Here is a 15,636-nt window from a genome sequence, read left to right on the forward strand (position 1 = left end):
GTTGATCCTACAGTTTCACTTAAACCTCAATTTGAAACTGGGTGTTGTACACTATGAAAGTTTTGTAGTCATAGCCTACCTCAAGCCTCACTTAACTATTTCCATTATGGTTTTATTCAGTCTTCCCTGAGTCGCACTTGTAGAGCTGGACTACACCAGATGACCTCCAGAGGTCCCGTCAAACCTCTATTAGTCTCCAGTTCTAAGCACTGGGCAGTTGCAAATTCAGCACGTCATTACTTCGGGTAGCTTTGCAAGCACATCATTCGTATCCTGTCAGTTTCACAACTTATGTTTTTAAATAGCACCTTTGTGATTTTCATGTTTGTCCTTTTCCACAGAGATGTTGTTCCTCTTGCCAGGAATAATACTATGTAGTTTCCATTCCTTGGCTGCAGAAGCCAGTTTGGCAAGAGCTGAGATGGTATCAGTGATGGAGAGATCCAGTCCACAGTCATTGGCCACATCAGTGATGTGCAGGGCAATCTAATCACAGCAGAGATCTGGCAGGGCCCTCTTAGAGGTGGAGACTGCACTGACAGGAGAGCTGAAGAACAGCATGAGAAAGGGAAGCTGCTGTTACTCATGTTTGCATCTGGCAAGTGAGCTCTAACAGGTCTTCCAGCCTGTTAGAAAAAGGTGAAGTCCAAAGAGGGCAGCCAACAGAGGAACAGATTTTGTTATGAAGGTCTCTACCTTCCTTGTCCCCAGTCCAGCCTGTGATCTTTCTCAGAATGAAAACTGATTGGATTTTGGTGGAGGAAGGACTAGAGATGGCCCTGTGCAGGTGGGGGAGGCCATCTGGGGACTCCTTGCTTTACTTTTTTGATGACTGCGGCATGCTCTGGCTAAAGGCATTGAGCAAAACAAATTGCCATGCTCCTCCAGGATACATTATCTCTCCAGCATGCAATTTTCAAATTGATTTATCTTGTAATCCTTGCACAGCATCCCTTGAAGAAGGAAAGATTCTACAGAGAAACTCCCAAAGGCACGTCATCACCTTGATTTTCAACTGCTGCAAGACATCCTTGCTCCACAGACTTTCAGAGTAACTGGATTTTGGAGCAATAAAAAGTCAGTTTTGAGGGGATCTCTTCCAGCAAAGTAGTTGCCTTTGCAGTCAGTGCAGTAATCTAAATGTTTATATTTCTTGCCTCACAGCAGAAAAGTGGGTCTTTGAAAAACTGAGGCTTGACTCAAACATGTCCATGTAAACATGGACAGTGGTTTTCCCTGGGCTGTACTGAGACAATATTTGCAAATAAGTAGTTTAAGATAAAGGCAGGGAATCTACTGGTCCGCTTGTCAGCAGGGCAAACCCTGAGAAGTTTTACTAAAGATCTTAGAGCTAAAATTGATTGTGTCCTGCTATGTCCATGCCAGACATAGCAGGACAGCATCTTGTTTTGCAAGTTAACACCCTGCATCTCCAAATGCCTTTTTAGAGCATACTTTTTCCTCTGACTTTACCAGCCCATAGGTCTGCAAAACACTTCCTAAGTTGTCTCCAGTGAGATACCAGCTATGGCACATTCTTCATATGAAAACAGATGTTTTTCTGAAGGACCTTTCATTTAAAAGAAACAGTTCATAAAGAGGGAAGGAGGGATGTTTCCCCCTCTACAAATAATCTAACACCCTTTCTCATAGTTGATGGAGATTATATTGAAATTATCTCTTTGATACATGTGATATATTGCTCAAGAAGCTCATTAAGTAATTTGCAGTGGCAAAGTGTCTTTACATTCAGAATCTCAGTTTACCTTAAGGCTTTATTTCTAGCAAGTAACACCTGCTATAACTGGAGTGCAGTTATCCCCTCTTTCCTGTAATGGAAACTGCCTGTCAGCATAGTTGTAAATGTTAGGACCAGATGATCACAATTTCTTTAAATCTGTATTGTGCAAAACACAGATTAATGTTAGACTGAAAGCTTTGACTGCTTCTTCAAGTTGAGTAGCCCTGATCTAACAGAAAAAAGGAAACATGTAAAAACAGGTAAACAACAGAAACAAGGTCAGCTCTTGTTCACTACTTGAGGATTGTGCCTCTAAAAAACAATATTTGCAGATTCACATCACAACCCTCAGCTGCAGAGTTTGTTATATGCAAAAACATGAGGGAACCTGGATGAGGACTAATTTGTGAGTCTGTCCAGGCTCTCCCCCATTTTTCTGAATTATGTATTTAAAGAGCATTGTAACAGATAAGAAGAGAGAATATTATGTGGAAAGAACATGTTCTATGATGAGGTTTACACCAGATGCATCTCAGTAATCGGGACACAACTTGCAATAAATAGCTCCATTTTGGAAAACAGCATTCTTTACTGGCAAAAACTCTTCTGTAAACTGTATTAATACTGATATAGGCGTTCCTTCTTACATTTTTAGGCTCTGTACATGTGGTAGTCATTTACACAAATGCCTCTGTTCTGTCTCCTTTTCTTTAAAAAAAGGATAATCCATCTCAATGCAGAAAGGACTGTGTGGGAGTTAAATATAGGTTAAAAGAGTGAGGATCTATATTCAGAGGCTAGAGGAGTTTAAAAAATGCACTCTTGATGGAAATCTCTTGTCACAGAGAGCACCTTTCACTGAAAGGCATTCAGGGTTTTCTTGGATTTATAGTTTTATAGAATTAAGCTTCACAAATTACATATCAAGATCGATTCACCTCTCCAAGTTGTTCTGTGCCTTCAGGAAGGTATAATCTCATTCAATTGTAGGTACTAATCTATTTCCCAGATGGCACACAACCTTGCATTCAAGAACAAAAGGCAGCTTGAATACAGAAGTCCCTCAATAAACCTACAAAACCCGCTGAAAATCCATGGCAGTATCTCCCTGTTCAACTGATTACTTCATCAGCTCATTCTCTCCATCTTGTGGGATGTATCCATGTGCTTTGCAGCTTGCTGGGCTGATGCATCTTGTAGCACACAACAGTACTTATACTCCTCCTGCTTTGTTGTGAAGGATACAAAATAGAGTGTTGTGAAGGATACAAAATAGAGGCACTTATGGTTTCAGGTAAGTATCAGCAGCTCTAGTTCCAAGTTCTTTGTGAATACAAGTCTGGGGCTGTCCAGCAAGATGGGGATGTTTACTCAAAGAGAGAGATATAATCTGGCTCTTGGTCCTCTTGGCCACATGGGTAAAGCAACAGCTCCTTTCCCAAGGAAGTGATGGGTTCGTCCTGTTAATATAGGATATGATCAAACACAGCTTTCCAACAGACCCTGCCTGTCACAATTTCACCAGGTGGACAGTAGTCTTCCTGCCTCTGTTATGGTGTGGATGTGTTCCCACCACTGTGTGATACAGCTCAGTTCACTGGAGCACTCAGGGAAAGGCCCTCTGCCCTCTGTCTTCATAACATGTCTGTGCTCTGTGCCATAACTCAGTGATACAACTCTGGTAGTTCTAGGAAAGAGCTGTGCTCATCCCTGAGGGAAATTCTCTGACATGGAGTGGTGCCCTGCCTAGAAAGTGCTGGAGCCAGGACTATGCAGCATGCAGGTAAAGCAGGACAAGGGATTGTGGACTGTGCTTCTGGTTGTGTTTGTGGGAGGGACAAGGGTGGATTCTGGAGAGAGCAGACACCCTCTGCTTAGGCAAGTCCTGTTCTAAGCAGGGAATTCCCTGATATTACAGTCTCTGCTTCCAATCTCATTCTCCATCCTAGCAATGGATGCATGGTGGGGACTTGCCTTCTTTCATGGTCACCTGGTGGGTGATAAGCAGAGCCCAGTGGGGCACTTTGGCAGAGAGGGTTCATCTGCCCACATGTGAAGTAGTGCAGGGGGTCTGCAGGATTCTTTGCAGACTGTGGGCTTGGCTCTATATTTGATGTAGCTATGCACAGCAAGGCTTTAAATCCTTTAGCTCTGGTAGAAATAGCTGTGTAACTCCTGCTTTTAATCATTTCAGCCTGAAAATCATACAAGAAGCAAGCTCAGGGAGTCCAGGAAGAGTTCCACAGAGTAAATGAGCATAGCTATTGTTCTCACATCCAGTTTTTTTTAGCCATGTCTGTATTAAGCTAGGCAGTTATTTAAAAGAAACAGGGATTTTAAATGAATCTATGAGAAAAATTATTGTCCTGTCCCTGGGCAGATCTTACAGTAAACAAATGAACAATCCATGTGGCTCTCCTTGAAATCCATGTAACTGCAGTCAGTGCTGGTAAACACCACTGTTATTGTTGTGAGAGCCTGCCAACCTTCCTCCTTCCCTTCTAATTTTTACCTTTGATCAGTACCACCTCTTGCCTGCTTTGGGATTATAAAGATACCTTGCTCTCTTTCATGCTGATGCTGAGGGTAAGCAGGATTTTGTGTTTACCCAGGTTGCCAGGGCCTCTTAAACATGGAAAGAATACAAAAGAAAGGAGTCTGCATGATTATGCTGTCACCTCTCATCAACAATTCTATTAAGTAGCTTGTAAGTTACTTGGGCCCTGCATGCAAGGTGTTCTGTGTGCTTGAGGGTGAGTGTCAAATTTAAGATATCTAAGATGTATTGAGTCACCTGGGGTGTACCAGTTAGGCTGACATATCCTACTGGAGGAGCACACAAGATACCCAGCAGTAGTTAAAATGGGTCTAGTTACCCACTTCTAAACAACCAAATCTATTCTTTCTTATTTTGAAGTGCCCTGAGGCAATTAAACCGTTAATCAATGCATTGCTAGATGATCACCTTGTGGTAGTCTACAAGGTCAGCCAGTGTTGAATGTTGCAGCTGGTCCACTCCAAGGAAGCTGTAGGAATCACTGGAGGCATCAATGAGGAAATGTTTATATCCTTCCACAGACCGATAGGAGAGCACATAGCCTTTGATTTTCTCACTGACCCGGATCAGAAAACTCCCCGGTATGGTTTTATTCAGAAGCTCTTCTGCTTTCTTGGAGGTTAGGATACCTGTCCAAAACCAAAACACAAAACTGAAGGGAGAGTATTTGTGCAGGACTTGACAGTACAGTTCTCACAAGAAATCTGCTCCAAAACAAGTCCATGGCACTTTCATTCCTGTCACTTTTTTCTTGCCCAGTAGCCCAAGAAGAAGAATGCTGCCATTGCTAGAAACAGGCCATAGCCATCTGCTCTTTGTTAACTGTTCCACATTTGGCCAACGATGAATGACAAACGTGGAGAGGTCGAAAAGACTCTTGCTGTGTTATGAGAGAGAATGGTATTGCAGCTGTTGTATGTTGATTCCAGTAAAGGAGCTTTACTCCCAAGCCCAGCCTGTGTTAACAGAAAAAACTCTTTAAACATTTGGGTTGGGTGGAAATTCCCAGGACTCACCATGGAACCAAGGTGCTATTGTGTCTGTGGTTTTCAGATAGCCAGCTCGGAGAGGGAATTGCTCCTCTTTGAACCACCTGATGATGCTTTCTTCTGTGGAATTGGAGATTGTCCTCCGGACTCCCTCTTTCCTGTTAGAAAAGACCTCTGGTTTGTGCATCAGAATCAAACAACAGGTTTTCAGTCCCTGTGCAGGACTTACATTTTGCTTAGGATTTTAAGGCCAGTTCAGGTGTATGGAATATGGTTTTCAGTGGATATCTGGCATCATAGGGGCTCTATGTGCTCCAGGCTTAGGACACTCTACTAACTAAAACCTGTTACCCTCCAGAAATGAACACCTGAAGGCCTCATCACACCCCAGGCTGGAACATAGCCTAGGCTCTGTATTTTTCCCTGCTGGGTGTCTCTTCCACACAAGGGGGAGAGCTAACTATTCCCTTCTCAACCATCCCAGGCTAGAGCAAAAGCATCTCATGCCTTCTCTTTTCCACAGTGCACAGGGGTTTCCTTACCTAATTGCTCTCCCATTTGCCATTGCAGGAGGTGGAAGTTTAGGCTTGGGGGGGAGAGGTGGATATTGAAGTGGTCGCCGATCTCCTCCTGTGGCACCCTTGGAAATATCTGCCTGCTTCCCTCTGTGGATACCCTGCAGTGAAAGTCTCCTGTAGTCATCTCTGGCTTGCCGTGCAAGTGAGCGTCTCTTCTCATCTGCTGCCTTGGATTTCTGCACTGGAACAAAAAAGGAGTCCTACAGGAGCGAACAAGCAACAAGTTTAAAGCTTGCTACCCTTTGGCCATCTTCCTGCGTGATGAAATGGAAGAATAGTCCATTTCACAAACGGAAAGATTCACTCAGTTGTGAGACCATTTGCCGCGTGTCTCCCATGTGTTAAGTGGCACAGTTTTTATTCATTTAAGAGATTAAAACCCAGTCTTTTTATGGGAAAAGATTAAAAATGTGTGGTTTTTCTCAGTACCAGGTCCCTTTCTACTTAGAGACTTCTTGGTTTTGTTTCAGATGCTGACTCCTGGTTCAGACATGGATTTCTGTAGTGACTTTCATGTAAACTGGTCGGGGGCAGGGCAGGGTTTATGGAGTTGAAGTTGCTGAATTTACCCCAAATCAATAATTCGAAGGATTTAAAAGTGCTAATTAATTTTGGAAGGCGGGAAGGAGCCTTGATGAAACTATTATGGAAAGTGGAGGACTTGACTGTTTTTGTTTGGTTTTTTTCCTGTAAAACTGCCTCAATTGTCTAGGTCCATCTCACCCTGGAGTCTGTATCAGTAACCAGCTCTCCAGTCAGCATTTTTTTTTATCAGTCAGAAAAATAAAACCCATAGACTGAAGTGGAAACAACTGGTAGTACAGCATTGCCATCTACTGAGCAGCAGGGGGGGAACTGGGAAGAAAAGTGAGTCAGGTTCTCCTTCAGGAAGTATTTGGCAGCAGTGATGGATGCTACTGCAAGTCTCATACTGTTTGCCATTTTCCTTTTCATCATTGGGATCCATTAGATGAGACAGTGCAGCAGGGCTTTACTTAGGCGGGATCATGCTTGAATGACAGGGAAGCCCTTTTTGATTAGTCCCTATTACCCATTATCCTAGTCCTCAAGAGCAATGTTACTGCAAAGTCCTACAAAAGGCCAGCTTCTAGTTTAAAATTAATTGTACTGGCTATACTCATGTGGTTCCTGTTTGTTGCTTGCTTTAACATAGTGTCAATTGGAAAACTTTTCCGTTCCCCTGCCCAGCTCTAGTCTCAATGCTGCATGGACTCAGAAATATTTCTGATAATACAGCGCTGTATTTCTTGGCAATACTCTCCAGCCTCTGATCTATTACTCAGCTCTAGGATGGCAGGAGAAGGGTTGGGATGATCCCACAGAGCCATAAGATGTCTCAAGCCTTATAGGAAAAGGTAATTTTAAGATCTTACAGAATTCTTGCCATTCAGGCTCATTCTCATCCGATTTCTGCAGCATTCTCTGGCTCTCTGTGTTGGAGTGGCTCTGTGGTATTGGCTCCTGGGGGTCTGTGATCTCTTCTGATTTTTTCCTCTGTGCTTCCTTCATCTATGAAAGAAACAGTATGTTCAGCTTTGTCTCAGGCAAGCTTTAGTCCTGCTTTTTAGCTAGCCTTGAAATACTGGTAACTTCATTCTTTACCAATTGAATCCCTCCAATTTCAACAACATAGAGACCCTCTGTCTTTACTGCAGGTGACAACTGAGGCAGGAAGGGAAAACAGCCCATCCAAAATCATCAGGAGCATCTCCCTGTGCTACTCCCCAGTCTTCCAGCCTGGCCTGCTTTGTATCATCTCCAAATCATCACATCATACATGAGGAGCATGGCAATACTGGATAAAAGTGGTCCAAAAAGTGACAACAGTCTTGGCTCACATGAGGCTCTGAAGCTGACTGGGACTCTAGGATAAAGCACTGACCCCACTCAGTGTGTTAGGAGCATCATAGGTTGCCACTTACCTGTTGGAAATTATGCTTCCTCAGATGGCAATCTGCCAGCATCTGGTGAACATTTCTGGTTCCTCTCTGAGCAGAGTAAAAGAGTGGTGAGAAATAAATGTGACATTAGGACAATTGCTCTTTTGTTTGGTGCAATAGGTATTTAATGCAAAAGCAATTATGTGACATTTGTTAACAGATTTTGCCAGCCTGCTTTGACAAACATTGAGGGGGGTTTCCCATCATATTTGGCCAAACATGCCACAGGACAAGAACTCAGGGATGTTAGGATTGCCATAAGCATGCCTAGATTTGCTAAACAATGCTGACAAGTGCTTCCAGGGAGCAGTCCATTTCTTCCTTTCCTGTCAAGTAATACCTTGCAGAACCTGCTGCCTACCTGCCTGTGCATGTTTGCAGCTGTGGCTGGGTTGCTGCAAACTCCTACTTGACAAACTGATCCAACTGGCTGGATATTTCATGTTCTCTCTTCCCTGAAAACCAGCCCAGCCAGCATTCCCTAGTTGAGAGCTGCCTCTGCAGACGAACTGTTAGGTTTGGCTTTCAGTAAACACCCACCCACCTCCCCATCAGACCCTGACTGCCTCCCCTGGCACAACAAGTGAGGAGTTAACTGTACTCTTCTGCTTACCAAGGTCACACTTCCTTTTAGCTCCATCACCTACTTGGCTAATATTTAATATGAACATGGCTTTATAATTTCCCTCTCCTCAACAGGAAACTAGGAACTTCAAATGTGTGTGAAACAACACTTTTTCGTAGATCAGCCCTATTCCGTGCAGCGTGTTACCAGGATCTCTCAAGTTAAATGGGAACTAGATCTCAGAGAAAACATTTTACTGCAGGAAGTGGGAAAAAGCCTCTCTCCAGGCCTAGAAAATACAACAGGGGACTTCAGTCTGGAGCCCTCCTTCTAATAGCAAAAGCCCCAGAAACCTGGGAAAATTTACTAATAATATAATGACAGAAAAGAAAGGAAAGTATACAACCCTTATCTATTTCCATGTGCAAGACTTTGAAAGGGGGTTAGATTTTGATTTTTGGTGATGACTTGTTTGCTTTTTGGTTGGGTGTTTTTTTTTTTTTTTTTTTTTTTTTTGTTTTGTTTGTTTTTTTTTTGTTTTTTTTTTTTTTTTGTTTTTTTTTTTTTGTTTTTTTTTTTTTTTTTTTTTTGGCTTATTGCGTTTCTTTTAGTCAGTTTTGACTAATAAGTTCCTGAAAAAAAAAAAATCTCCCACATAGTTGCTCAACTTTAGCAAACAGTGCAGAGAAAAACCCCATGTGACTCAGAGGCTTTTGATAAAAGAGACAGTCACTCCAAATTCCATTCACTATTTTGGTAGCAGTAGGAGAGCATTTTGCCAAAACCCAACCTTCTCTTATCATATTTTTTATACCATGGTACAGAGTGGCTGTATGATAAAAGAATATACACTCATACAAGTTCATTCAAGGCTGAATGAAAGCTGCAGAGGGAGAATGGACTTCTCCCATTAAATTGGCAGGGTGTCCTGTTCCTTTCGTTCAACTGTGGTTGCATGGGTAGTTAATTTAGTTCCTCTTTTCTTCCTTTCTCTGCAAATGGCTTTTTGTAGCCAGTTAAAAAGCAAAAGTGTATTTATTGCTGGAAAAAATATTTCTGTAATGAAACACCACAGGAAAGCAGAAGTTATTACTGCATTTGGAGCTGTCCTGTGCTATCAAGGTCATAAGCTGTTTTCTGTATTAGAAGACAAAAAACCTCAAGAACCACCTAAAATATGCATGACAGATGATTCTGGTAAAATTATCTACTTTTATAAAAGACCGAGTGAAATTTTTTTGTCTGAGGGGTGTGACCTTTCATTTAAAGATCCTAGGATAGCCTCCCTGGTCTTGCCCCAAAAGCCATCCAAATCAGCCACAGTGCAGAAGGAAAAGTACTGCACCCCTTGTTTTACCCAGAGAGAATGAAAGCAAAGAAATTCACAGTAATTTATCCATTGGTGCAGAGCAGATCTATCTGAGCTGAGAATAGCATATGGACCCCCTGAGTCTTCAAGAAGGATGTAACAACACAGCTTCTTCTCTTCTGTAGAAGAAAAGCTTTAACAGATAGATGACCTTTTCCTTCAGATTAGTATTTACAGCAACCAGGATTTGCTGCATTTCCTAGACCTCAAAAAACATGTTTCTTATAGTTATGGGAAAATGGAAAACTACCTTTGTGAGCTCCTGGCTTCTTCCTGTTGTATCAATATCAGTCATTCCCCTCCCATGTTCCTCCTTTTTCTCTACAGTGTTTTTTTTATTCCCATGAAGATCTGTCTCAGCCAGAAGTCCTGTCTGTGGGTGTAGAGACCATGTTGCAGAAGAGTCAGTCTCTCTGAAATGCAAGAGAGAGAGGACTTAGGAGGGAGTCACTTTCTGATGTCTGAGCATCTTGTAAGAAGGCTGCACGTGAGCAGAGCAGAGCTGCAATGAAGCCACATGTGCATAGGCAGTTATATCTCCAAATCAGCTAGGTGAGTAATTAAATTAATGACTCGTGGTGAGTAACTGTTGTCCGGCTGTACCTGGGCACCTGCCAGTGAATCAGAACGATCCAAGCTTGTCACCTGCTGCAGTGACAACATCAGCATTTCCTGTGGTCTGCAGAGGGTACCATGCAGGACCCATGCCACAGGAGGCTCAGTGACCAGGGCAAGTCTCAGGCTGCAGCTGGTCTCTGCCAGCACTGTGTGTCCTCTTAGAAAGCCAGCCTTTGCCTGTGCCTTTTGCCAGCAAGGCTAGCGTGACAGTGCTAACCAGAGCCCCTACAGAGAAGACTCCATCTCATGTGTCCCTAGACAAAAGCCTTCTCCTCCATATCAGCCCACCAAGTCCTTCAGCTGAAGGGTGCTTACCTGCCCTCCTGGCCTTGCTCTCTCGCTAAGCGCTTTGCTCTTTGTGCCTGGATCTCTTCACAGATGGCTGCATAGGATTTATCTGAAGGATGCTCGCCCATCACCCAGACCCACACTTCATTGTCAGCACCGAGTTTCCATGTCACTGACTTCTTGCTGACTGGAAAAGAAGCAGCTCTTTGGCAAATACTGTTTACTGGGTAGCTCTTTGCAGGGCCTGTGTTGCACCTGCTATGCCCTACCAGCTGTTGTTGGTGGCAGAGCCCCCCCAAAAGCAACTGTACATGAAGAAAGCTTGACTAGTAGGCAGCCCACACTTGCCAATTTTATCATACCCTTGAGCCAGGTCAGTGAAGGAGGCATTTCTGAGTCTGGGAGCAAAGGAGAAGAATCACCACTGTTTCTTTTCTTGCCTTAATTCCTGAATCACCACTGTCCTCCCCAAACTGTGTGAGGGTGAGCTACCTGTAAATAGAGCACATGCGGGAGACCTGGGAGAAGAGAGCTACCCTCCTAGCAGCCAGCATGCTGTGTAATCCTGGCAAGGGAACTTCAGATGTAAAATCTCAGTGGGAACTGGCCATCAGATCTGATGCCTCAGGTCAGATATTCAAATCCATGGTTATGTTAAAGACAGATTCAGAGGCACCAGTTAGTGGGAAACTTAATGAGGTGCATCTCCTGGGGGCAAATAAGCCCTGTCTTCCCAGCTAGGGGAGTTGAGTCGTTTGGTCAAGGACAGAATATCTGGGCCAGGGAGTAAAAACTATTGTGTGCCTGGCAAAAACTACCCCATTGCAGGTGGATTTAGCTATGTTTGGAAATAAGCCTATACCATATCCCTTGGAGAAGAAATTGCTATAAGGATACATTACTTCCTATTTCTAGGAAGCAGTTGATGGAGCCAGGTATATGCCAGAGGGTGAAGCAGTCAGGAAGCAGAGACTTACCTCTTCTTGGCAGTGGCTTCTTTGCTGAAATCTTTTCTGCAGCAGCTTCTCTTTCCTCCCACCGTCTGATCTGTTCCTGCCTCATCTTGAAGAAGAGGATCTGCTTCTGCTCCTCACTGAGTTCTGCCAGCAGCTCCGGATCAATGTACATGTCTGATAATATCTGTTTCAGCATGGCTGCAGGTTTCACTTACACACGTTCGTGGTGGTGATCTTTGGGGATCAGATCCTCTTCCTGGCTCCGACAAGAAAGGGTGCCTGCCCGTCTGAGACTGAAGTAGGAATGCAGGCGTGCCAGAGCAATTATACGTCTGTCTCTTTCCTTTTTTTTTTTTTTTTTTTTTTAGCTCAGACTTCCTGCAAAGACCGAAAAAAGTAAATAAGTAGCTTAAAACCTGCTGTTAAGATTCCTTGGAATAAGAGGTGAGCTCAGCTCTCATGCAGCCCCTGCCCGCTCTGCAGAGAGAGCTGGCCAGAAGAGGCGAGGCCTTGAGTGGGGAGGTTGTGTTGATACTGTGATAAGCCCAGCTGATAGTATGTCAAGGAGAGAGAGCACTGCCTGTTAGTCATCAGAGGCGCGGCTTGGTTGTGCCCAAGCAAACATTGCTGGGCAGGGAATCAATGAACCCATGACTACATGGCTCCTCCCCCTTCCAAACAGGAAAACTTTGAAGATCAAAAGCCCAGCCTGCCTCATTTTACTAAAGAAAGACACGGAGGACTTTCAACTCTGCTTTTGAGGTAGGAGTGGGAATTTCAATGTACTCCCATCCATCAAAGTCAGCCTCCCAGCAAGTCAAGAGAGCAAAAGGAGTGCAGCTGGTTTAAAGAAAGGCGATTTGGATAGCCAGTGTCCGAGACATCTCCTGCTCGACGCATCTTGCTGATGCGCCTGCCCACATGGTGAGCCTAGCATGGGATATCCCTGTCTGCCAGGATGAAGCTGATGGGGAGATGGGACATTCCTGTTCCTGCCCAGGATACTGGTTTGTGTCCAGTGCATGCTGGAGAGGTACTAACACCGGCACAACCTTACTTTGTGCTCATAGATTTACATTTACAACAGAGATTTCACTGAAACATTGGAAGCTCTCCAGTCACTTGGGAAGGTGAAAAATGAGAAAATAAAAATTTGGACTAAAGACCTTGAAAACAACTATTTTCCTTATCTTATCTGGATAAACTCATGGAGATCAGGAGATTGGCTGGCAGTGCTTTCAGTGACATGGGCAGGCTGACAGCCACGTATTAAGTGCAACACCAGAGCAGGGTGGTTGACTGGCCAGAGGTGGCAGGGACTTTCTGGACAAACTCTTGGGAAATGTTGCCATTGGATTACGAAGAAAATTAAAGCAGTGGGATTGTTCATGTCCTTCTGCACAAACCCTGGGAGTTTAAGGAACAAGCATGCTAGAACATAGCACAGTAGGTGGGAGGCAGAGGGTTATGGAAAGAATAATGTGGAAATACAAAGGGCACAGACATGGCAGAAGGACCTGTGCCAGGGTGAAGTGGAACTACATATTAAATCAAGTTAATGGGATCAAATCAATTAGCCATCTTACAGGAGAGAGACTGGACTTCTAGGAATCCAAATGTTGGAAGAAAAGTGGTGGGAGCACCTTCAGCTTCACAGTGTGACTGCTTGGCTTCTGACAAACTAACAAAGAAGGAGGTAGTAGACAAGCCAGCAAGTGCAATACTGAATCTTTCCAAGGAGCACACACAGAGCACACAATTAATTAGATTAAATGGGACAGCACAAAGCAGCTTCATAAAGTCAGACTGTCAGAACAGTATCTGCTGCATTGGTCCACCTTTCTCCATCCTGCACCCATGCTGGAGCAAGCAGTCTGTCCCAAGCATCCCCCTGCTTCTGAATATGGCTTGCCTGAAAATTGCCAGAAACAGAGCTGCCTGGAGCCCCACTGCAGTGAAGTCCCCATGCACTTTTAGCAAGAGGAGCTTGAAAGGAACTTGGAGCAGGGGGAGGAGCTGTAGGCAGGGAGACAAATTGCTCCTCACGGATCTCAAGGCAACAGCAGTGCAGATCACAGTCCCAGAAATGCATTGTCTGCAGCAGAGGCCAGGAGCAAGGGTCCTGGGGAGGCTGCAGTGACCAGGAGTTGGTGTTAAGTCCTCTCATTTCTATTTTGTTTCTCTGATTATGTAATACTTTCCCTATTAAAATGTTAACTTCATTCTGGAAGGAAGCATGAAGCTGCTGTTCCAGTATGGATTTTGTTTAAACAAATTATTTTCTTGATATAAAAACAGGTTTTTAGGGGAAGTGATCTGACTTGAGTAATGCTTTCTCGGTACACCCCTGATTCTTTTCAGCTCAGCAGCCAAAGGGTCTTTGGGCTGTCCTTGAGCCATGAAGGTGGCAGCTATAGAGAGGGAAGAGCTTCCTGGGACATGACACATGAGAATCCATTAGCAGAATGCATGCAGCAGCATGTTCATACTGCTCTGGCTTCTCAGGAGGGGGAATGGCTTTGCTATGGCATTTACTTAGGAGGACATGATGTGCTCTGCCATATACCGTGATGACAAACTGGTCCTTCCTTCCATGCCTGGGGACACAGTGTATTGGCAAGATGGAAGGGAGTTCAGCAAACAAGTTTCACAGTACTGATGCAGTTTTGCAGAGTTGGGTCTCCTTGTAACATTGGTTGTAAGGGGAGATTTATAATGCTGTATCCCAAAGGTACCATTTAAAGCACCAGCTATTTTAACACTGGGAAATGACATAAGCATCTCAAGAGGTTTGTGATATTTCTGTTTTAGCAGACACTTCATTAAAGATCTAGGAGCTGGAAATCCTTGTAATCAGTCATATACTGTTCCCAAAGTCTGAATCAAAGCCATGTAACTGACACCTGGCTGGAAGTGGTTTTGCAGATGCTGTTCCAGCTGTAAGTAGTATATTTACAGCTCAAGCTTAGTGAAGCCAAAGACTGCAGTAATGGCAGAAGGACCTCCAAGCAGGTCCTTCCTTGCAGGAAAACTCTGGTAGAGGTCCTGTTAAACTTTCTACTGTTTGCATTCTTTTCATGGGAGTGGTAGGTGGGAGCTGGTTTTGTGCAGGAATAGAGATGGGAATCGCCAAAAATAGCAAAAACTAAGTGAGGGGATGTGGGATGCCCAACAAGGGCTTTGGGGTTCTGACACTCATATATAAGACACTCAACCTGAAAGCCAGAAGGGTAAGCACAATTCAAAGGCTAAATGATCCTTCAAAATGCAAAGTCACACAGCATTTAAATGTCCTACTGGAGAGCAGTCTCTGCTTTGTGCTCCTGTAAATCATCTACCATGAACAGGGGAAACAAGTCTATGAATACACATGAAAGTGTAGCCGTAGCTTTGAGAAGAACTGGCACGAGCTCCTGCTCATGTATGCAGTGGGTCACATTTGGACACAGGCTCAAAAGACACTCCCACCTGGCCATACCCGTCCTGGTCCTTACCATCAGTGCTGCCAGCACAGGGAAAGTTTCTCCAAGAAGACAACAGACAGACACAGAAAATCATAGATATGGTTTTCACCAAGAAATCAAACAGAACAGTGTAAATGTGCTCACTTTCAGGGAGGCAGCTTATTCAACTTACTGCACACATCTCCACTGTAAATGTGAAAGTAACTGTAAACTAAAAATAACCCAAGAAACCTAACAGTGAGGAGGAAAGAGAATACAAGAAAGGCTGCTTCAGAGTATAGGCTGATGACCTAAGAGGATTTCTGTGGTCATAAAGTAGTTTTCCCCTTAAAAGGCAGATAAGACCACTTTGTTCAGTAAAATAGTGGCACTATATTATTTTGAGTCAAGAGCTTTTCCTTTGAACTGATTATTTGTTTGGTTTCAGAGACACCATTGGGAATTATTTTCCCTGATCAAGAGATCAGACTGTGAGAATGCAACTGAATTTCCTTTCAGTTTCCAAACGAAGCCTTGCAGTACTAAGAGGCTCAGGTTTTTCTGGATTTCT

General features: G+C 43.8%; 2 protein-coding genes across 3 annotated transcripts in view; one reads left to right on the forward strand and one right to left on the reverse strand.

Annotated features, from left to right (window-relative positions):
• The window catches only part of CSGALNACT1 (chondroitin sulfate N-acetylgalactosaminyltransferase 1), a 47,778-nt gene extending 37,639 nt beyond the window's left edge, over positions 1 to 10,139 (forward strand). Inside the window, exon 9 of one of the 2 annotated variants that reach the window (XR_005701018.1) lies at positions 10,088 to 10,139. The gene's annotated coding sequence lies outside the window, so the exon portion shown is untranslated. Of the gene's footprint in view, positions 1 to 5,857; positions 6,107 to 10,087 lie in introns of those variants that run through there. The other variant, XR_005701017.1, reaches the window with a different exon arrangement.
• On the reverse strand, positions 1,707 to 12,181 carry SH2D4A (SH2 domain containing 4A). Its single transcript, XM_040065275.2, has 9 exons — positions 11,644 to 12,181; positions 10,694 to 10,853; positions 10,011 to 10,173; positions 7,809 to 7,874; positions 7,260 to 7,395; positions 5,830 to 6,046; positions 5,315 to 5,445; positions 4,707 to 4,927; positions 1,707 to 3,201 (listed from the first exon to the last, which is right to left on the reverse strand). The coding sequence occupies exons 1-9, from the start codon at positions 11,816 to 11,818 to the stop codon at positions 3,109 to 3,111; spliced, it is 1,362 nt and encodes a 453-aa protein (XP_039921209.1). The 5' UTR covers positions 11,819 to 12,181; the 3' UTR covers positions 1,707 to 3,108.
• Positions 12,182 to 15,636: the final 3,455 nt, after the last annotated feature.

This window comes from Hirundo rustica, chromosome 5 (assembly GCF_015227805.2).
Source record: "Hirundo rustica isolate bHirRus1 chromosome 5, bHirRus1.pri.v3, whole genome shotgun sequence".
Taxonomy (NCBI): domain Eukaryota; kingdom Metazoa; phylum Chordata; class Aves; order Passeriformes; family Hirundinidae; genus Hirundo; species Hirundo rustica.